A 23836-nucleotide genomic window follows, 5' to 3' on the forward strand; every position below is an offset into this window, starting at 1 on the left:
ATACTTTAGAACTGAGCTCTGCCCTAGACCACTAAAGTCATGGAATCATGGAACTGTATGATTGGAAGGGAACTCCAGTTAAAATGAAATAACTAACTAAATAAAATAAGTCCAACCCCCTGCTGATGCAGAAAAGTCACAGCCAAAGCTAGTCTAGTCCATTTGCCCTCTCCTCCAACCTATCCACTCTGCCCACCAGGAATGACAGACTTCACCCCATGCTTTGCACAAAGAACAGAGTTTGCCAACCCATCCTAACCCTTCCTCAGAGTCACAAAATTCAGAGGAAGATCAGCTGTAGGGATGCTGTTTTATCAAACAGCAAGAACAACAACAAAATGGATACTTGTCATTGAAAATTCCTGATAAGGTTTTTATGAATTGCTTGGCTGTCCATGGTGTGACAGTTGCTATCAAGGTAATGCAGTCCTTGCAGCCTAATAATTTTGGCCCTTCTAATATTCAGCGTCTCAAACGTATAGTACTACATTTCTTTTGGCAGCTACAGAGTTTGGAAAGATTAATTCTCTGACACTAAGATATGCTACCTGGGAGATTCCAAGAGTTGTGTTTTTAAAAAAGTAACATTTCCAACCCTTGGGGAGCTATATAATACATGGTTTGATTTGCCAGTGTCCGTGCTATGTCTTTGGTTTTTGGTGCCCTGCTTTATCAGTGTCTTCGCTATTTGTGTGTCTTAGCTATTGTTTGTCCCCCTGCTTCTGATGAGTTTTATTTTAAATATAGCTATTGGTGTTAAAACAGACAATGGATTTTAAAGCATTTTCAGTAATTCCAGTGATTTACTGTACCTTAGCTAGATTTCAAGGGCACTTAGAAAAGATCAAGTAGCTTGGAATACTGCAGAAGTTTGGACTTGGGAGAGCCAAATTACCAACAGGGAAGGCAGGTTTCACAATTGATGAATGAACACTGCCAGGCTGCAAATAATAGTGTGGCTCAAACTATGATAACGGACAATGAACCCGCACCCAAAGAAAGAGAGATTAATCTTTGAGTGGTATTTGAATTTGGAAGATGGGGGATACCAAAATATTGAGTTGAATACCAGTCTGCAATTGTGAGGGATGAATAATTTAGGAGTATTTGGTTTAGCAGTAACATAGGCAAACTGAGAAAAAATAATTAGTCCAGAATGATGAGAAAAAGTACACATTCTGTTAGCCTTTGCCAATGCTTGACAAACAGCATTTAGTCTGTGTAGAGACTGGTTTAATACCAGCACCACCAATCAGGTTTTTCACTGAAATGGGAGAAGTACAACTTTATCAGTTTTTTGTTGTTTAGCAGCAAGATTAATGATAGCACAAAACTGGAGAGATCAAAATCCTTTGTCATTTTTACAGTGGAGAGACAAATTAGGGTCTATTGTGCTTTAAAAGCATTGTGTAGGAGCTCTGCATCGGGTACATGGCAATTCAGAGATTAGAAAAATTACTGTGATAGATCCCCTCTCCAGGATGGCCTGGCAGTTCCAAATCTCTGGGCCCCTGTCACTCTTCTTGCCCCCTTTCTCCCTAATATATCTACTTAGGATTGGGTACTTGGGCCTCAAAGTTGACCAGTGGCTGTATTGTTCAGTGTGTTTGCTGTGGTAAAGTTAACCAGGCTCTCTATCAAAATTTATCAGGAACAGCCCAAAAAACCCACAAAAAACCATGGATGCCAGCCATGAAAGCCTTCACATTGACTTCCCATTGCCCAAATTTGCGTGTGGTAGTCTATCACGCAATAACGTTAAACCCCATGATTGTGTTCAGATTGCCATTGGATTATACTTCCAATTTCCCTTGTCTGATAATGTCCAGAGGCAGGACAGGCATCTCTTGGGCATGCTTTGATTGTGTCTTCCTGTATGGCAGGGGGTTGGACTAGATTGCCTTTAAGGTCTCTCCCAGCTCTGATCCTATGATTAACTCCTGAACTCTGCAAGGACAGAAGGGAAGAAACAAGAATAAGAAAGGTAGGGATAGCAATACAGGAAGAGAGAGAGAAGAAGGGGAGGGGAAAGGAGAAGAAGAAGAACTTTTAAAAAACTCAAACAGAACTAGCAAGATTTTTTTGGCTGAGTGCTGGAACTTGGTGGTAGCTCAGTTTTAGTGGTAGGGGCAGGCAACACCATGGGTGCTACAGAAATGATCATGCAGTGCATGTTACCTACCCCGACTTAAAGATACATGAATACTCTATAAAGACTGTCATTTTTCTTCTTCACTTTTTAGCAAATGATTCCTTGAAAGACCACTCCCACATTTCTTCCCACATTGCCTCTGTGTCAAGCTCTAAAAGATGTGGGAGTAGGCAATGGGTTTGTAAGGACTCCCACTATTAGACGAAGAACACTGAATGTTATTGGAATAGATATCCTTTGCTCACAATCTGCCTAAAAGAAGTGGCTGGGACAGTTGGACATTTTCACTGATTCTTCTGAGAGGTTCTGAAAGTGAGCAGAGGACTCACTTGTATACCCTTTCCTGACATGCAGAGTCTGCACAGTAATTGCTCTAAGGCATGCATTGACTTTTAGTGGATGGTGACATACTCATTGGACAAATCAAACTTAGCAAATGTTTTTTTCTCCAATGTACAGCATTTATGTGTCCACAGTTACAGTTACAGTATTGAGACACCAGACTAAGAGCTTCCCACAAAGACAGATTGCCCAGGGCTGCACTTTCAGGTGATGGTTTCTGCTACCTCCATGTTGTTTCCTTCACTTACCCTCCCACTTGCATCATCTACAGGTTCACAACTTTAACAGAACTCCCATTCCAAAGATGCCCCAGGCCATTTTGCAGTTTAAGGGAGAAAATCCTACGAATTTCCTCTTAATAAAATAAAATAGCTGCTATTTTGTGCTTTTTCCAGATATGCAGCTTCAATGGACTGTTTTGATAAGGCTGATTATGCCCCTTTGTTGTACCTGCTGTTTTCACCTGGCATCTTGAGATATGGATGATTTTTCTTGATGGGGTGGGTGGGAAAAGGAGGTGAAGCATGAATGGTCCCATATGTGTGAGTGAAAATATTATGGTTCCTTCCAATTCATTTAGGATCACTGGATTTTGTTTCAGGCTCTGTATTTCATGGATATTGCCAAGTTGGAAAGCTATCAGAGAATGGCTTAAAGATGCTAAAGTGTCTGGAAGACAAATCCCATGAGGAACAGACAGAAGGAGCTATGTATCCTTAGCCTAGGGCAAGGGAATGAATAAAGGGAAATACAGTGAAACTGATGTGTGTGCTAAAATATTTCAAAGGAACTTAGGCAGATGAAGAAAAACAGTTGCTCTTCCCATCCACAGAGGAAACAGCGAGCAGATTGCCTTTAGTCCTTGTGTGTGGTCAAATGCAACATATGAACCAGAGATCATAGCTTTTGCAAGCAGCAGATTTCACTAGTGCAATAGCATCTTTTTCAGAAGTGCTTGAAAAACCACAATAGATCCCTTTCTGAATGGATCACAGTAAAACTGCCCATGCACACAAGAACTGTTCTGATTGCTTTGTATGTATAAAATGTATAGTTTTTTTAATCACTATTGAATTGGAAAATTGGAGAATTAATTAAAAAAAATCTTATATGGACAGAAAGTTGGAAAGAAGGTTACAGAAGATTAATGTCATATATTTCAAGACTTATTAGACTTATTCTTTTCCCTGTATGCAAATTTAATTCTGAATGGAAGCAGTAATCAGTATCAACATAATTTAGGTCCAAAATGCATCCAGAAAATATATTTCAAAGGCATAGCTTGGCATATCAGATGCTGGCAGAGACATATACAGATACTTTTTCATTCGGTGGTGAAGCTAACAGTTCAAGGTATTGCAGTGTATATGTGTTGATAACTCTGAAGAAAGGCATGTGAATGTTAAGGTTAGTGGTATATGCTTACTGTTTTTGGTTACAAATTTAGGTTAATTAATTGGTTAGTTTCAAAACTTTAGATTGAAGTTGCCCTTACTAATTTTAAAAAATAATAATATAAGAACTTAGAAAAAATTAAATGACAGAACTTAGTTTGGAAGAGGCATTCTTTCCTTCATCAAAAGCCAAGAAAAATGTGTGTCATCTCCTTCAAAAGTATTGTTCTATTCATAAGCAAATTATATCCCAATATAATTAACTTCATAAATATGATTAATTCATAAAGATTTCTTTATTTCCTGATTCTTTTGTTATCTTTATTTCCAGCCTTTTCTCCAATGATTTCAAGCTTTAACATGGGATGGAGATCTAGTGGGCTGACACAAGTATGTTGAATTCCAGTTCCTGTCATCCCTGACTATTGGCAATGCTGGCTGGAACTGATGAACGTCAAAGTCTAAATATCACATTCTTGGTTCTCTGGATCTGGAATATGCCAGATACCCATGTAATCCCTCTTCCCATTCCCTTTCTTCTTCTGGGCTGAATCCACACCAGCAAAATAATCCTGATTGAGTGCACAGTATTTTGCCCAGATTTCATTCTGCTTATGCAACACTGACACCTAAAAATCTGGGCTCAAATTGTATTGCTCAACACACATTTTCCCCAGCCAAATTCAAGTCGGTACAAAAAGGTGTTCCTTCCCATTTGCTTTATTCCCCTTCCCAGCATGCATAAACCTATCAACCAGTAGCTGTTCTTGGTTTTCTAATAGTCTTACCACCCACCTTGCAATCTCATTGGATGGCTCCACCATCCAATACACTTCCTCCCCCTTTGCACCCCAGTGAGTAAGCGAGGGAACTTTAAATGTCTCCCAACACATGTAGCCCCAAGAAGGAGAAAGAAAAAAATAAAATGTTTCTTCCCTCACTTTCCTTTCTACTTGGACTCCTTAATTGAATTAAGATTAGTGTCTACTGAACAAACTTCTTGATTTGGTTGGCGCTGATTCCCCTGCTCCCCTCCGCTGTCTGACTCCGCAGGCTTCTGGTGGCCAGCAATAGCAGCAATAGCATTTACATTTCTATACTGCTTCATAGTGAACTCAGCACACCCTACACGGTTTACAACATGTAAGCCAATTGCCCCCAACAAACTGGGTACTCATTTTACCGACCTATGAAAGTATGGAAGTCTGAGTCAACCTTGGAGCTCTTGGATCAAACTCACAACCTTGTGGCTGCACTATCAGCATTTAACCACTGCACCACCAGGGATCTTTTTCAGTATTGGAATCAAGGTAGATTCGGATTTTTGCTAGTGTGGATCCAATCCTAATTTACTACCAGACTTCCTGGTTTACTCATTTTTAGTTTAGTGTGTTTTCTGAAGTACTGTAGTTTGAATATTGCTTTGAAAACCGGTTTGCAAACTAGGACTGCACTGCTAGTGTCTAATCCTGACATTCAGGCAGAATTTTGTAGCCATGATTCCTAGTTTGCATAATATAGGAATATGCAGTTTAACAAGACAGGAACATTTGGATGACGTCAGATATATGAGGGGAAGGGAAAAGAAGAAGGGGGAATATTTGCCCAGCTCATTCCTGATCCCCCCAAATTGTGACTTGTTGGCTGGAATTTGATTTCTGAACCACTCATTGAAAATGGTAGAGAATGGTGGGTAACCTAAAGTTTGCTGCAAGTTGATATATTTGTGTAAAATGGAGTCTAGAATGATAATGATATGTTGATTCAATTTCAAACAACATGAAAGAAATGTGTACCTTTTCAGACTCTTTCCTCCCCCCCCCCCCATGTAAAAGAATACTAAGGACTTAATTGATACTATGGAGAAAGAGAGTATAAACATTTGTGTTCCTGTTTTTTCATACTTTTTAATTTGCTGTAATATCTGTAGAGACTATAGAAATGTAATTGAGAGTGCAATCCTATGCACATCTACTCTGAAGTCTCCATAAAATGGACATTACTCTCAGGTAACAAGGTGTAAGATTGCAACCCAAAACTCATCAGAATAATAGGCTGTTTATTCAGTGTATGTTTACATATTGCTAAAATCAAGTAAAAGTATTTATGGCTGTAGCTGAAACTTCAATTTTTTAGTATACCTTAGTGGACCTTAGGTTGTAGTAGACCTTGTGGTAACAAGAAACAGCTTATTGTTAACATCTCATAAACTGGCTAAATTGACATAAAATATAAAAATACCCAGTGTCAAAATAGAAAGTTAAAAGCTGTCAGGTTGATGGTCATGATGTGATTTGCCAGACTTTGTCCTTCACACCATCTTATTTTACTCTTTAAAAAGACATCTGGAAAATGCAGGTTGCCATTCTGTATTGCTTTTAGCATCTTTCCTTAATGTGGTATTTATGGAATACAGAAATCTAGTATTATTTACATTTGTTTTTGTTTCTGTGGGGTAAATTGATTTATCGTTTCACCAGTTATTTTTTATATATCTGTTTATGATCCTTCCTTACTATAGAAGATTTGAGATTTATTCCTTCCAACCACCCCTCACCCTCAGTATGTGGATTCTTGAGATGAATTGTTCTCCCTACTTTTTGAGAATAATGTTCTTGCAAATGGGGGTGGAGAAGTGCCATTTTCACTCAACATATAATCAGATTAAGTTTCAGTAGCTGTCAACATTAGTTACACTGGAATTGTATTCCTCGATCTGCCTGTTCGTTAAAAGGACTTAACTCAATAGGCATTCCTGAAAGCTTTATCTTTACAGTTTTTGAAATGGTTCCCCTAAAGTGTTTTCACAACCTCTGAAACGGATGCTTAATGTGGCGATTACTTTTCTAATGCCCAGTATGCTGATTATTCTCTCCCTCCCAGTATAAAAATATCGCTACAGTGATTTCATTAAGTCATTCCTTTTATGGAATGAGCTTCACGGGGGCGCTGTCAGTTCATTTCTCTGCATGGATAGATATTTGATTCTCCCACTTGGCAAAGGCATCTGCAGCTTTGCTTGTAATTTTGTATACTTTATGAAACTCTCTCTGGCATCTACTTCCTTGATTTTGAATATAAAGCAGATGTGTAACTCTAACATAGCCCTCCCTACCCCTTCCCCCCAGCCCTTGGTCAAATCTTGGTTTGACCTTTTACTTGAGGACTTGCAGTTTCTGAAAGAATCTATTTTCCAGGCAGCTTTACTACTTATCCTTCTCTGTATCCACAACCATCATAGTACAGACTTAAACAGTATATAACAATAGCAAATAACTAATCCGAGAAAAATCTTGGAGATATTATAGTCATGTTTGAAAAGCTGGAATTCCTGAAGGGAATCTTGGTGCATTACTGTCAAGATCAGACCACAGAAAAATCCATTGAAGTCTTCATTACAATGGCTCGATCCCTGCAGAGATTCCTGGGGATATGTGTGTTTGTGTGTGTGTGTGTCTCAGAAAACTAGGAGAATGTCTTCTGGGGGAGAGGAACTGTTACTCATTGCAGTTCTGAGTACTGTGGTCATAGACGGCTACCATGGCCACTGCATTAGATTGGCAAATAGTCAATTTCTTTGTGCTCTTTGAAAGGTTTGAATATTTTTTGTATGGAATGAAGGAACTGACATTATCTCCAGGTGTCACTGTTTCTAATTTCTATTATTTCTATTTCTAATCTTGTGTACTTAGCCTTATAATAGTTAGGCTACTTTAGTACAGAGAGTTGTGTGAACTTCATGCAGTACTTCAGTTGGAATATGAAAACTAATCTTCAGCAGCAAAATACTAGCATGAGGGAAGAAGCAGCAAGCCATCTTTTAAAAAACATTTCTGTTTTTGTTTCATCTCTCTGAAGAGTGCTTGGGTAACGTAACAGTCATTTTTAAAATTTGGCCCATGGATTTACATGAAACAAAGGAATTCATTGAAGCTGCTTAGATTGTAATGTTAGCTGCTAAGAATTCTTTTACCAAACTAGCAGAAATGAATGTTAATGAAGACATTTAGAAGTTGTTGTTGTGTGCCTTCAAGTTGTTTCCAACTTATAGTGACTCTCATGGGGTTTTCTTCGAAACATTTGTTCAGAGGAGGTTTGTCATTGCCTTTCCCTGAGGCTGAGAGCATGTAACTTGCCCAGTGGGTTTCATGGCTGAGCCAGGAATCAAATAGTCATAGTTCAACTCTCAAACCACTATACCACATTGGCGTAAGATAAATTTAAAAGACCTTAAGATAAATTTGGTTTGGGTATTAGCGGTTTGTCCCATATTGTTCCCAGAGATTTAGTACAAAACAGGTAAGATTACATATTTGCATTCTTGATTATACATTTTACTCAGAGCTTCCTAAGTTACTTAAAAGCAAACATTTTTATTTAATTTTATCCTATACCTCATTGCATTTTTTAAAAATAAATAATTAACCTATTGTTGTTGCTTGGTTCAGTGTTGGAAAAGTACCTGCTACACTGCTTGTTACTTTTCTGTGGCTTTCACTAACTTTTTTGAGAGAGAATATAAAAACCAGAGAGAGAGAGAGAGAGAGAGAGGCATAAAACTTGAAAAATTCCTGACAAGATGCCTGTAAAAGTATGTTTAAAACAACTTTTTAAAAATAATTAAATATTACAACAATAAAATAACTAATGATATTACTTTGGAAATGTAAGTTGGTTACATAGGAGTTTATCACACAAGCGAGATTCCGCAGGAAAATGGGAGTTAAATGAGATTTAAACTAACCCCCCAGAAATGCCCAAAGTTTATCACACGACATCGCAGTTAACATGAAATAATGCAAAGTTAATGCAAACGCAAAGCAGAGAAAACCGGCAGCTTTTTACTTTCGGAACAACCCAAAAGTAAAAAAGCTGTTGTTTTTCTCTGCTTTGCATTTGGATTAACTTCGGGTTATTTCACTTGGACAGTCCCCTGGTGTGATAAGCTAACTTAATTTGAAAGTTTGGTTTAAATTTGAATGTACTTTAAATCGTGTTTAACTCCCGTTTTCCCGTGCGATTTCCCCTAGTGTGATAAAGGCCATAGTTGGAACCCTTACCCTCAAAACTGGGTACAAGTACAGTGCGCCTGCATCATACGTGGCTTTCAGCATACGCTGAAAGCCGCACTGGGAGAAGGGGTGGCACGTTCCACAGGGAACAATGGGGTGTGCGCCCATGGTTCACACACCGACACACCACCACATGCACGAGCCCCATTCATTTAAATGGGGGCTCAAGCGTAGGCGGAATTTACTTTACGTGGGGGAGTCCACAACAGATCCCCTGCGTAAAGTAAGGGCACACTGTAGTTACATTACTTGTAATCCATTACTTCCGAACTCTGCCTTTGCTCCACCACTTCAACTGTTTTTGGCAGGTATATCTTTCTCAGATTGTTCCTTCAGGAGTCTCTATCCTTTTGTCCTTACACCTGTCACTGCTTCTCAGAACTCCTAGGTGCTACTACCACCTTTTCTTCAAAGCCCACCTTTTCCATAAATCCTTTGGGTCCACTGCCCTACTCTAACAAAGCCTAAGGAAATGTGACCACAGTAATTGAATACTAGCCTTCTTTTCATTTAAATTTCCCTCTGTTTTGTATCAATGCTGAATTAAAGCCCTTAGACCAAAAACAAAAAATGTCCCCTTGTGCATTGTAAAGTGCCATGCACTTTGATGGTGCTGTGTAAAGACGTATAGAACTACATTTAAAGATCATTGACTGTTGACATTCTTCATCTTCTTCATATGCTGTGTGCTTCTGGACCTGCCACCAACGTTGGCCGGCTGCCTGCCCTCCCCTCCAAATGCTCATTTGTTATGGGTGTCTGCGCTGAAGAAACTTTGGTACAAGTAGTTAAAGTTTGTCACTATGCAAAATTTTGTACAGAGCCCTTAATGAAGGGTAGTTTAATTCTCCTTTTTATAGGGAGCAGCAATTTCTTTAATACTTCTCATTTTCTTTCTTACTACTTGGTGGCTGCCCTAGACTTTGGAACTCCTTCCCACTCTTTGCTGTTCTTTCATTGGCAGGCAAAAACTTTTATTATTCATACAGGCTTTTAGAAATGAAGACTTGGAAAAGGCTTGTAAGAGGGTTGTTTTAAGATGCTTTTTAATTCTTAATGAGTGTGTGTTTTACATTGCTATTGTTAATAGTTTGATTCTATTTTAATACTGCCATTTTTCTGTACTCTTAACTATATTATAATCTTATTAATTTGCAAGCTGTCTTGCATCCACATCTTGGCAAGAAAGTGTGGCATCAATAAAGACACTACAACTACGAAGAGTATTTTTAAACCACAAGTACTATAATAATCGAATCAAGTATTTTGAAAGGTGTGTGTTACATGTAGTCCATTTCCTGTTCTATCCAGGAAATGACATCTATCTATATCTCAAAATGGTTTTGCAATTCATTTTATATATTTCAAAGTTGCTTTTGCCATGTGGGCTATGTTTAAATGCACATGCATATGCACAGTGTTCTTCAAGAAACACTACTGTTTCTTGGTTATACATTATTAACTGTGTGGCATATTCATTTCTGACCATGTAATACAATCTACTGGTTATTAAGTGAATATATGCTGTTATATTTAATGAAGAACCCAATATTTCTGTGTTTAAAATCAGTTGAGTTCATAAATGGTACTAGTATCATTTGACATCTAATAATGCATTGTCTAGAGGTACATTTCAAGTCTCCAAATTGTTATTTTTCTTGAATTCCGTCCTTATAGCCCTCTGGAGGCTCATCTTGAAAGCAAACTGCTTCAGCTTTGCCTTATTAAGCAATAATTCTAAGTCAACTAGGTACATGCATTGGAAGAAGTTTTGTTAGGTTAAAAAACTACTTCCTTTTTAAAATGACATCAGATATCCCTTTAAAAAATAAAAAATATGATTTTTCAGAATCAAAAAATGTAAGGGCAGCAAGATTTCATGGGGATATCTGTAATAGATATTAGTCTAATATCTTTATTATAGCTGTTAGTCTTGGGTCCATAGCAGCCAGTTAATGGGTTACTGTATATACTTGTGTGTAAGTCAACCTCATGTATAAGTTAAGGGCAGGTTTTGGGGGCAAAATCACCTGTGGATAAGTCGAGGGTCAGACTCAGTGGCATGTAACAAAGGATCTAGACGGAGGGGGGGGGAACACCACTTTGCTCTCTCCTTCTCCTTCTCTGGACCTCTCCCACGGGTCACAGTCTGGGCATGCAAAATGTGGATACAGACCTCCGATTTCCCTCCTTTCCCCACAACTTTTCCCAAGGCTCACGGAGAAATATTTCTGTATATTGACCCATATATATATCTACCTAGGATTTTGGAACCCATTTTTGGGCTTAAATTTTTTGACTTACAGGTGAGTATCTACGGTATAGAATTATGTTTTCTAAAAATGGTGAATTTTGTCAGGGATGGGGTGCAAGACACTTTACAGAAATTTAATAATTAATAATAATAATAATTTGTTTTATTTATATACCGCTATTCCAAAGATCATAGCGGTGAACAGTAAGCTAATTAGCAAGTAAGCTAATTTGCCCCCAACAGTCTGGGTACTCATTTTAGCGACCTCGGAAGGATGCAAGCCTGAGTCGAGCTTAGGCCCTTTTGCTGGTCTTGAACTCACAACCTTGTGGTTTCGAGTGAATGGCTGCAGTACAGGCATTTAACCACTGCGCCACTTAAAAGAAGATTAAATTAAAATCTTACTTTACAAAGGTATGAAGACACACCCAACTTAAGGTGGTGGCAGGTTTGGGTGTGCAACGCCGGTACCCTGGTGAGATCAAACTCTTCTACCCAAAAAAGGCTCTGAAGCTGAATGTAAAGTTTAAAAGGGGGGAAATTTAATTTAAAGGACAAAATAAAGAGTTTTCTCCTCCCCAGCTCTAAACAAAAGGTACTTTACAGTTGCAGCAATCTTCCGGATGTCATCTTTCTGGGTCTGATGGTTTGCTCTCCTCACTCAATGGAGCTGGTGCAGGGTCTTTCAGCTCCTGAACTCCTTTATTTTCTTGCTGATGGTAATTAATTCGGCTGAGTTGGTAACTGAAATAGCTAAGGCCTGGTAACTAAATCGGCTAAATTTGGCAACTGAAATGGCTAACTTGGTAACTGATTTGGCTAAGGTGTAAGAAATGCCCTTTCCGGCTGCCTGGGCCTGCTTGCCACCAAAAGACAGCTCTCTGCCTGCTCACAGCAAAGACTGCTCCCCAATTAAAACCTCCAGCTACAGCAGAGCATGTTGGGAAAGGGCAAACCAAACCTGGAAATAATGCAGGGGAAACCTACAGCTCTTCCCACAAACTAATACAATAAACTTTTCTATACTAAAATAATCTATGGCCTGAACCAACACGAAAGAAAATGCAGGGGGAAGTCAATCAGTCCTGGCAGGACATCACAAAAGGTAATAAAGAATTAAATAACAGTATTATCAAAACCATGATTAAAGCAGTTAAAACACATTGAAAATATAATTAATGATAAAAAATTTAAAAAAATAAAATAGAATGAAATGAAACAGAAACTGTTTTCAAAGATTGCTCTTGTGCCTTTCCAAAGCTCTGAAAAGCAGTGAAAGCTTTTCTACTGTTTTTATGGGAATGCTGATGAAATGTTGGTCTCAACTGAATTTTCATAGATTTATGTCCTCCGCCCCATGGTATTGTGGTAACTCGGTGTTTTGGTTCAGTCCTGAGACCTTATTTTTATACTAAAAGTGTCTCATTCATCGAGCTTCAGTTTTCATAAGAGCATAATCATGAATCACCATGGATATTAACTGGATTGTGTTTCTTACATTTTCATGTCATAAAAACAGGACCTTAGCTGCATTTATTCCTCTAGCCAGGGCCAATTTCAAGCTATGATGTGTTTGCCAGACATGTGATAATAATTTATTGAAGGTGTTTCACACTTATTTCTCAAGCAAGGTCCAAAACCATGTGATGACAACAAACTTGCTAAAGCTGAACAGGCCTGGATTTTTCTATCTTGACACATTTACTGGAGTGAGGCAGGAAGAATTTAAGTGGGAATTGTCCACTTTTACCAGGGACAAAATGTGGAACAAATTCAAGACCAAACTGTAGGACAACTGCAGGACAAAACTCAGCCCAAAACGTAGGACATTGAAGGAAAATGATGGACCTTAAATGTCCTACGTTTTGGGCTGAGTTTTGTCCTGCAGTTGTCCTACAGTTTGGTCTCGAATTTGTCCTACATTTTGTCCCTGGTAAAAGTGGACAATTATGGCAACCCTAGATGAAACACATTGGATCCTATGTAGATTTTGTTCACTTAAGAAATATACCTTTTTTGTGTGTCTTTAGAACATTGCATACCTGATTCACAATTATAATCCTAAATGTGTAGTGGTAGACATTAGAATATCACTAAGAAATTTATTGAGTTTGAAGCTTATTTAGATCCAGATGTTAATTTTTGGTCCACCATAAATACACAGGGAAATGGACTGTGCATGCGTCATGACTTTAGCTATCCTCTGTTAATGGTACCTTTTGTTTCTCTTCCAGGTTGTTTGCATTCGCTCTACATGGAATGCACTCTCAACAAAGTTGAGTTGCGACACTCGGCCACTCATTTTAAAAACACTGAGTGAACTGTTTTCCCTTGTTCCATCATTAATGGTGAATTCAAATGAGTATGAGGTATGTGTGTTGGCTAAAGGGGTGCTCAGGGATTTTTTTTTTAAATTGTCCATGTTTTAAAGCAAACTGACCATATTCACATTTTCTGAACCAATGGATATAGATAAATACAGTTATCCAGATTTTCCAAATTTTGCCCTTAAATTCATGGATTAAAAAAAATTATGTACAAAATGTGTATTTTATGGGTAAAACTTATAAAAATATATGTTGGGAGAAAGGAAGGTCAAATATACTGTAATGGATACACAGATGGATGGGGAAATGAAATGGACTGAAACTGACATGATGGAGTGAACTCCTGTCACTAGTCCCAGCTTCTGCCAACCCAGCAGTTCAAAAGCATGTAAAAGTGCAAATAGATAAATAGGTACCACTTTGGAGGGAAGGTAACAGTGTTCCATGCGCCTCAGCATTTAGTCATGCTGGTCACATGACCGCAGAATTGTCTTTGACAACACTGGCTCCCTCGGCTTGGTAATAGGGATGAGCACTTCCCCCTATGGTTGGCTATGACTTGACAATCACGTCAAAAGGGAAACCTTTACCTTTATTAGGGAAAAGGTGGGATATAAATGAATAAAACCATAGTTGTATTGTATCATCATCATCATCATCATCATCATCAATAATCTCTTTTTTTGACTGGACCTTTTGCTAACACGTGAGACATTTATGTGTTCAGTTGAAATGGTGTTCACTAAATTTGATATTATCATGTTCCTGTTTATGCTAATGATGCTACGGATATGAAAAAGTGGCTGTTTTACAGTGTAAGCCTTTACATTTTTACTCAGAATTAAGTTTCATTGCATTCAGTGGGATTTCCTCCCATGGCAAGGTGTATAGAGTTGAAGCCTTATTGCCATGTGCTTTTGTTGGCTTTCAGTTGTGGCACTTGAGTAGCTGGGTGGGAAATCATTGTTGCTCATTTCTGGTTTTCTCTTTGTACCAAGCAGTCACTGCATGCTTAACACAATTGTGCTCCTTTCTCATTTCAGTGAGGATAATGTCTTAATAAATGACTTGTGCAGTTAAGTCTCTTTGTGTCATCAAGACTACAACAATGTAAATGGTCTATGAATTTCATCTTTAGGAGCACTAAAAGGTCAATTTTCTTCCCAATGCTGAAATGGCACTTCTGTGCATTTTTATTGTATGTCATTGAATATTGGTTCTTGAGTGTAATTTCTGACCTTTCATATCCCTCTATTAGCATACTAAGGTCCACTGGTCTGCCATTTGGACCCAGTTAAATTGTTTGTACCATTCCAGTTACTGCATATTGAGTTTCAAAGCCCCTTGGAGATATTTGATCCTTACCCTCATTCTGAAGAAACTATTAATCCATAAATGCCTATTTGCTTTCTTCTCCAAGAAAAGTAGACTAGGCTGAGGTACTCTTTACTTGGATTTTCTGTTCTATTGTATTGGTGAAAAAAGAAGACACATATTCTTGATTTCCTTTCTTGATCTCCATCTCTCCCAAATTTTACAGAAATTTAAAGCTCAAGTTGTTAGCTTCCTGTGGAACCATACACAGAACAAGGTGAGGAAATAACAACTGTGTGTTGCTTAGATTGGATATTACTGATGTCATGAGAGTTTGCAGTGCCTCTTTGGTATGCTGTAGCAAGAACATCCCAGTGGTCTTGGGAAGAGATTCATCTGTTATTACTTAAGCTAAACTTCAGTGAGTCTAGAATGCTGTAGCCACAATGTTGACCGGGGCCAGTTATAGAGACCATACAACTCCCTTGTTGAAACAACTGCACCAGCTACCATACAGCTTAGGTCCAGATTATTTAAGGAGCCGTATCTCTCCATGTCAACCTGCCAGAACACTAAGATCTTCAGGGGAAGGCTTTCTCTTGGTCCCACCACCATCACAGGCTCTTTTGGTGAGGACACAAGAGACAGCCTTCTCAATGTCTGCTCCCACACTTTGGAACTCGTTTCTGCGGGAAGCTAGGCTGACCCGCCCCCCTTGCTTTTTATCAGCAAGCTAAGACATTCCTATTTAAGCAAGCATTCCACGTACAATTATACTAGGGTAGCTTTTATAAAATTATGTGTTTTAATTATGTCTTTTAACTTTTGTTTATTTTTAATGTAATTTTATGATACTTTTAGAAGATTTTAATTGTTTTGAATTTAATTGTGATTTTTAAATATGTTTTTTTCTGCGAGCTGCCCTGAGTCCCTTATGGGAGAAAGGGAGCATACAAATGAAATAAATAAATAAATAAATATGTTTATTAATTGTTTTTTTTTATGCTCAACATTATTCCTTGCATGTACTACCTGCTATGCATCTACAAGGATCAGGGAAGCCTACCAATTAGGAATCATTGTTTCTTTCTGCTGTTTTTCTTGAATTTAAGTGTAGAGACTATAGACCCTCACTTTGCTTTTCTCTAATCTCACATACTACACCTAAACATTTGAGTGACAGTGATATTTTCCTTCTTTAGGATCCTGTTGTAGCCACTGCTGCATACAAATCTCTGTCTGAATTTGGTTCAGAAGAACATACCATCCTTCATCTTCCTGAACAGGTAAACCTTACTCCTTTTAAACATGGATGCTGAGTTAATATTTGTTAGGGAAAAAGAGAGAAAAGTAAAAGGGCAGGATAATGTGGAAACAGAAGCCCTATATAGAAATTCAGTCACTCGGGCATTTTATGAGAAACAGAGCTGCACTTGCTGGGCTGGTTCTTTTGTGGTGAATCCCAATTGCTAGACCTACAGCCCTCCACATGTGGAAGGGATAAAGCTTGAAGCAGGCTACCTGCTCAAAATACAATTTAGATCTCTCAAATGTCTAGGGTTCCTTCCCCTGCCCTATTTTGCAGGGTCCTCAGGTGTTTTAGGAAACATGTGCAAATACAGCACACTCCCTACTTCAGAACTTCCTGGCCCATGGATGGAAAGCATTGAGGCCAAGGCCATTGGAGACGTGATAGAAGGAATGTAGCCAACAAGTGGAAGTGTTCAGATGCCCACTTTTGATTTTTATTTTGGGGGCTTTAGGAGAGATTCCGGAGCAGTCTGTTTCAAAGAATAGCATTGATCCTGGAGGCTTTTTAAACAGGGGAAATCTGTGGTTGTTTTTGAAAGGTATGGGTAAGGAAGGACATGCATTTTCCCATTCCTAGATGATGCTCTTGCTCAGAATTTACTATTTTATTTTTCATCAATGTCCAAATCTTTCAGTCCATACTGAACTCATGATTCAAAAGACTTTCTGTGCAATTTGTTTTGGAAACACTGTGGATACTATTGATGAAGACAATGGTCCATATACTAATCCAAACATATTTCCCCCCAAAAAACCCTGTATTTCTTCATGTAGTGAATTTCTTGCCACAGGCAAATGTAGTTTACAGTTTTGTATGGAATCTCTGTGCATTTTTCATGGCTATTTTGTTTTTAAAGGCAAGGCCAGAAAAGGACCAACAGGAAGAGGAAGACATAAATGAAGAGGAAGGTGAAGAAGAAGAAATAGATCTCTCTGTTCCTGGTGCCTCATATATCAAACTATTATTGCTTACCCCTTCTCCTGTTTTGCCAGGTATGTTATATTAAGAATTTCTAGTCGGGCACTTTATATCATTATTTCACTTGCAAATAGTTCCTTAAAACTGCTGCCAAGTGAGCCTTCTAAACCTAATACTAGCAGGACAGCCTAAGTTGTACTTAGTAACAGAATAGTGAAGTGCTTAAAGATTTGGTGTGAGACTAGGGAGATCTAGACTCAAGTCTTTGATAAACTGTGAAGTTCACTTATGGGATTTTGGATTATTCACCATCTCTCATCTTTGTCTATCCCACAGAGTTATTGTGAAAATAAAGTGGAAGGAAAGTCATGTATACTCTCTTCAGCTCATTTGAGGAAAGCAGAGGATATAAATAAAGTTAGATCAGTGGTTCTTAACTTATGATCAACGTACCCCCAGGGGACCACAATGTCCTCACAAAGGGATTGCAAAGGGTTGAAGGTTGCTCAGACCACATCCTCTCTGCAAAGGAGCAGCCATGAGACAAGAAACAAGGCATGGCTGGCTTTACCTGCATGCTTCCATTCAGGAAGAAGCAGGAGAAAAATCTTTCCTTCTCCTTCGTCTCCTCTGAGGGAAGTTTTAATGGGCAGTGTAATTGTCAATGATCAAGTGTTCAGGTGTTATTATTATTAGGCTTTTAAATCTTTAGTTAAGCATCAAAAGATATTTAAAGGGTGTCCCTGGTAAAGAAAAGCTTAAGAACCACTGAATTAGATCATTGATGTTGTGAACAAATCTGAAGTTGGAGAACTCATGTTTCCGGGCTTTGGACAGTTGGAAAGAAGAGTAACCACCACCTTTGTTCCACATATATGTATCCAACTTGATTGAACAGATTGCCAGAATGGAGACCTTGAGCCAGTCCAGTACTTCATTGTCAGTAAATGACTGGTACTGGGATTTTCTGAATTTAACAGGCCCATAAATTGTAGGTACGGATGAATTTTGCTTTCTATTCTTTGTACATCTCTCTCTCTCTCTCTCTCTCTCTCTCTCTCTCTATATATATATATATATATATATAGTCAGCCCTCTGTATCCACGGATTTTTTATCCATGAACTCAAGTATCCATGGCTTGAAAATATTCAAAAAATATATAAATAGCAAAGTTTGATTTTGCCATTTTATAGAATGGACACCATTTTACTTCAATTGTATTTAATGGGACTTGAGCATCCACCGTTTTTGTTATCCATAGGGGGTCCTGGAACCAATACCAAGGACCTACAGTATGTGTATATATATATATATATATATATATATATATATATATATATATATATATATTCTACAGATCAATACAATACCAACATTTATTTGTCACTGTCAAAGAATCGCAGCAGAAATATCAAATATAATGAACTTGGGCAAAATATTTCAAAAATATATTGTCCAAAATGCTGCTAAGAGACTTTTCTTTTTTCCTTTTAAATTGTTCATCACCTTAGCTTAAGAAAGGGTCTTAACTCCCAGTCTGAAGTTACTAAGCTGTGAGAGTTGTCCTGCCTGTGTAACATATACACAGAGCTTGGGAAAGCACTGTTTCTCCTACTTCAAGGAACCAGAAGACCATATAAGGCAAATGCATTTTATCCTGTGTTGATGAAAACTTGTCATATAAATACCCAGAATCTGCAATGCAGAATATGCAGTGCAAACATAGTTTTGTGGTTGCAATATATACATTTATATGGCAGACCTGGCATTTATATTTATGGAAAGACTCCACAGATTTCCTGTACATACAGGACATATTGGGCCAGACAGTTTAGCCGCTAGTCAGGTTGATGTTGTTGTTGGAACTCTGGTAGTCTAAAAAAGGTAACTTTTCCAAGCTGGATGCTTTCTCCATTTCTCAGAAAACATAGCACTGCAACTGGTATGGGAAAATGTGAATCAGAATCACAGATCTAATATAAAATGTAATATTAGATTATGAAATGTAATGTTTCATATTACACCTTTGGAACAAAACAAACACTGACAACCAAGAAACTGTCAAACCTAACAAATACTGAATTGTTGGATCCAGATTTTAGGCTGTGGACCTTTTCCTATAAGGATTTGCTGTCTGAGTTATTCCAGTTAACTTTTAGAAGTGGAAAAACATTATGATAATTCTTTACAGCTTCAGTGGGTGAACTTGCCTAAAGTTTAAAAGCCCTATGTCTAGAGTGCTGGATCAATGTTTCTCATTGTATTTGGTGAATTTTCAATATCCATTTTTGGAGCTCTGGGGTTGTTTTTATTTTACATGGCCAGAAACCTCATGTAGACATAAGTGGGGGTGATGCATTTGTCAAGGTGAAGGTCATTTTTCCTTCTTTTTGTTCTGTACTTGTGACCTCAGTTCAGTGATCAAATAAAGGGAGCATTGATCAGCATATAAAATAGCTCGGGCTGTTTGTTTTTCCTTCTGAGCTGGAACATCTGACACCATTTATTGAAGGTTTCCTGAGGTGACATTTTGAGTGGGAGGTGAATGTGGAGTTGTGAAGGCTTGCTTAGGACTTACAGAAACCATGACCTTGGAGCTGTCAGACAAATATGGAGTTACCAGTTATTTCAGAATAACATTCCTAGATAATAGTTGTGGTTCCACATCGGTTGGGTGGTTCTGGTTTCCTCATTCAATCACCTTTTGTTTTCTTTCTGCCTCCTCACCCCCTCCCTTTTTTCCCAACCCTTTCAAGCATTTGAAGAGTTTTCGGCATCACTGGTGAAACAGGAGATGGCCAACATGCCCCGTGGAATATACCACTCTGCGCTCCGTGGAAGTGCTGTGCGATCAGACCAAGGGAAGACTGTGTCGGGTGTTCCAAACTTTATGCTAAAAATGTATGAGAGGAATAAGCAGCCAGGGCTGAGGCCTGGCCTTGCAGGTACAATGTCTTTAGCAGTGGATGGAAATAAAACAATTTATTTGATTTTGTTTATTTGCCACCATTTAACAAAGTATTCTTGGGGCTGCATACAAGATAAAAAGCAAAAAATTTAACATCAGCAGTATAGTGTGTAAGACAATTATTACAAAGCAATGTGAGAATGACTTTCCACTATCATCCAAAACAAGGCCATATCTTTGATTCTTAGATTTTCTTTGAGGAGCTTTGTGCACAGTTCCTGCACATTTTTATCCACACAACAACAATGTGGATTAAGCCCAAATTCATCCTGTGAGCTTCATGGCTAAGTAAGGATTTGAACCTACATCTTCTTCCCAGATAATCCTCTGAGTCTCTAGTCCAGTAGTCTTAGTATCATAGAATCATAGAATAATAGAGTTGGAAGAGATTTTTAAACAGTTACAATTTTTTTTAAGTATAAGCAAAAAAGGAAATTCTCTGAAAAATAATAAGATCCTTCCTGGAATGGGAATTCCAGAAATGAGGTGTCAACACTGAACAGTTGCGTTTCCTTTAGCCACCCATGGGAGCCCCCGATCACGGCATCATCTCCACTCACTGCAATCCAGTCCCAACACATTTCCCTTTGCTCATTGTTGAGTATCAGACACCACTGCGTTCAGCAAGTGCATGGGACACATTGCTCCACATATAATGGAGAACCTTATTCTTTCCATGTACTAGAGCTGCTCCCTACCTAAAAGGCAAATTCTTGTTCCATGAGTAGAAATCCAATTGAGCTGTGGTAGATTTTATCTGCCAATCATATGTTTAAAATGGACATAGAAACAATATTCATAATTATTCATCTCCAGCTCAAAAATGTATTTCCCTGAAGTTGAGAAACCCGATCAAGTGGAATAATATACCAGAGAATTTTGTGCAGTTTCTGCCATGTTTGCAAATGTCCCTAAGGGTTGTTAAGGAATTATCTATTCAGAAAATATTGCTGGTGGTTCTGGGGTTTCCAAAAACCAGACATTTTTCTCTCTCCACAGAATAATTCTTTTGCAATATTCAAATACAGGAAGAATACTGTAAGGGAATATTTATTTTCTCTGCAGTGGGGAGAAAACTACTGTAAATGCATGCAAGGATGAAATAGTTGAAGATTTGCTTCCTTAGTCAAAATTGTATATAGACTGTTATCTGTCATGAAAAAGATTGTTCAGGAAACTAAAAGCTGTAAATGTTAGTTATTGTAGGGGTATATAAATGTGCATGTGCCTACAGCTATGTGTGTGTGTATGAGCGAGAGAGAGATTGAGGGACACACACACACACACAGAGAGAGAGACAGAGAGACAGAGAGAAACTCTATTGAAAAGCACTCTTTGGCTACAATCCTATATGCACTTAACCTCTGAATATGTTCCACAGAACTCAGTTGGGCTTGTTCTGAGTAGACAATATTAGATTGCACTGTTTCATTTTTCAGCTTTCCCATGAACTGTTTGTGTGGTGTTATAAATTAGCAATGTATGTTTTGCCTGCTGGGCAAGATAAACAGTTATTTCATGTCTTTTTCAATTAATTTGCAGTTCAGGGTTGTTGTTTTTTTGGTGAAATATTTATTTGTGCAAAAAACAAACAAAAAAACCCACCTTGCAAAGTCTATTCTTTTTGCACAGAAAATAATGTATGTTCTGTAAAACAGTGAGTGTTTTTAATGTGAGAAAAGTATGTTTTGTATAAAATACTCAGTTTTCAGTGCTAATGTACCTTTGTTTGCAAAAAAACAACAACCCCAAAACAAAAATCCAGTGGTGGTCTTGCATTTTTTTAAAAAAAATAAAAGTCTTAATATCTGAAGAATTTTGAATACTGAGCAATTTAATGGCAGATGAAGGAAAACTGCATTGTTTACATCCCTGTAAATGTGTTTTGTGGGAAGGAGGCGTAGCTGGGATTTGGATAGAATATACATTAATATGTGGGATAAGTGTGGCACACAGACCCCGGGTCCCACTTTTGTGGCTTCTGAAGCCCTTCATCACTCTCCTAAAGACCCCCAACTCCCCCTTTTAAAAACGGTACCATTTTCAGGCAGTTTTTGTTTTCAAGCTACAGAGAAAGCGCCCCCCCTACTCGTGAAAACATACAGAAATGCAACCATCCAAACCCTATACACACCTCAATAACCTATACTATCCCCAAATACGTGTTTTCCTCTGCTGTCCCAGCAGAATGTTGTTTTTGTCACTGTTCGATAAGAACTTCAGAGGATAATGAAGGTACCTGTATGAAAGGGACTAAAAGGACATTGTGGGATGTAGGATATCTGTAGACAAGGGCTTATGTTGTTCCTGGGCCAGAAAAAGAAAAATGGAGCCTTCCTCCCCATATATATATATATATATATATATATATACATACATACACACACACACACACACACATACATAGAGACTATTGGATGGAACTCTGACAGTGGTACAAAGTCAGTGATCAATTTAATTTACTACAATTTATACAATAAAAAGGAAACTATAAATTGGTGGTTTGCTCCTTCCTATCAGCACCGCATTCCCAAACTGATCCCATATCCAGTCCCTCAGCTTTCCAAACTTCAATTTTCTCAGCTTTTACAAGGATGTTAAAACACAACCTTTTGAAATTATCTGTAATATAATGAATTGTTTGTATGTTATTTTCCTTTAGGTGGCATGTTACTGAGTTATGATCTTCCAATCCACATGGGCAAGGATGGCAAGCCTATCAGTCGATTCCTAGCTAGTAGGGGACGCAATTTCCACCAAATGTTAACAGCTCTCCTTCATGAGGTAAATGTTGCTGGGTTTCCTTCCATTTACACAACCTTTCGTTTCTCCAACCCTGAGTATACAGTTGCTTATTTTAATTAGGGAACGGTAGCTGCAAGCTGTGTGATGTTGTAATTTACTCTTAATTAAGTAAACTTGCTGTGAGGAACAATTAAGGAGAACAGAACATATAAATACCTCTAATAAAAATGTGCTCTCTGCTGAAATGTTTTCTCTGATGATTGTCGGTGTAAATCAAAGGTGACATTTTCCCTTCATTTCTTTTTAACAGTTCTGCCTAATCTGGTCACAGTGCTGTCAGATTTGGGCTTGTCTGAAAAACAATTAGGGGATAGCAACTAGGGAGAGTGACCTCTACCTCCTTGTTACTGTAATAATAACACAGCATATCTCTTAATTGTTCCCAGCACCCTGGGATATTACGTTGATGTAGCTGATTGTCTGTATGAAGGTTTTGTAAACTGAAGCTTTAATCCTCCTATGAGAAATGGGGCTTGGGGTGGGGGTAGAGGACAGGAGGAAGGAAGGAAAGAGTAAGAAATGAACATCCAGTTCATAATTCTGGAATATACTTGAGACATTGTTATCAAATATTTTCATTAAACAGAGCATTTATATCCATGCAGCCAACTGATCTTTGGAAGCTGTAAACAGCAGGAATAAATGCAGGAAAAGCAAGCACAAGTGTAGCTGTGTGGATACCTCTCTTCCAAAGTGTGATGGAGAATGGTTGCATAACATTATAGGCAAAGATGTAGAACTTGAGTAAAGTCTTGGTTGCACACTATAGCTACAAGTGATTTAAAAAAAATAAATTTTTAACCATTTCTGGTGTTTGCATGAGTGATAGCCACAATGGGAAAGCACAAATATTCCTTTTGTGTGACAGAGAGTTTCTTATGTAAATATTTCTGGAAGGAGGCTTATCAAAAGCTGTACATATCAAAACTGCCTTCAGGATAATGTTATATTCATGAAGTCAAGCATGGTGCTCTGT

General features: G+C 38.1%; 1 protein-coding gene across 2 annotated transcripts in view; it reads left to right on the forward strand.

Annotated features, from left to right (window-relative positions):
• The window catches only part of FOCAD (focadhesin), a 150801-nt gene that overhangs the window by 64746 nt on the left and 62219 nt on the right, over nucleotides 1–23836 (forward strand). For both annotated transcript variants that reach the window (XM_089487868.1, XM_089487874.1), the window contains exons 16-21: nucleotides 13449–13583; nucleotides 15082–15132; nucleotides 16058–16141; nucleotides 17024–17159; nucleotides 19844–20032; nucleotides 22718–22839. In XM_089487868.1, the coding sequence (XP_089343994.1) occupies nucleotides 13449–13583; nucleotides 15082–15132; nucleotides 16058–16141; nucleotides 17024–17159; nucleotides 19844–20032; nucleotides 22718–22839 (717 nt within the window). The remainder of the gene's footprint in view (nucleotides 1–13448; nucleotides 13584–15081; nucleotides 15133–16057; nucleotides 16142–17023; nucleotides 17160–19843; nucleotides 20033–22717; nucleotides 22840–23836) is intronic.

Source organism: Sceloporus occidentalis, unplaced genomic scaffold (assembly GCF_023333645.1).
Source record: "Sceloporus occidentalis isolate IW3139 unplaced genomic scaffold, rSceOcc1.0.p SCAF_1, whole genome shotgun sequence".
Taxonomy (NCBI): Eukaryota; Metazoa; Chordata; class Lepidosauria; order Squamata; family Phrynosomatidae; genus Sceloporus; species Sceloporus occidentalis.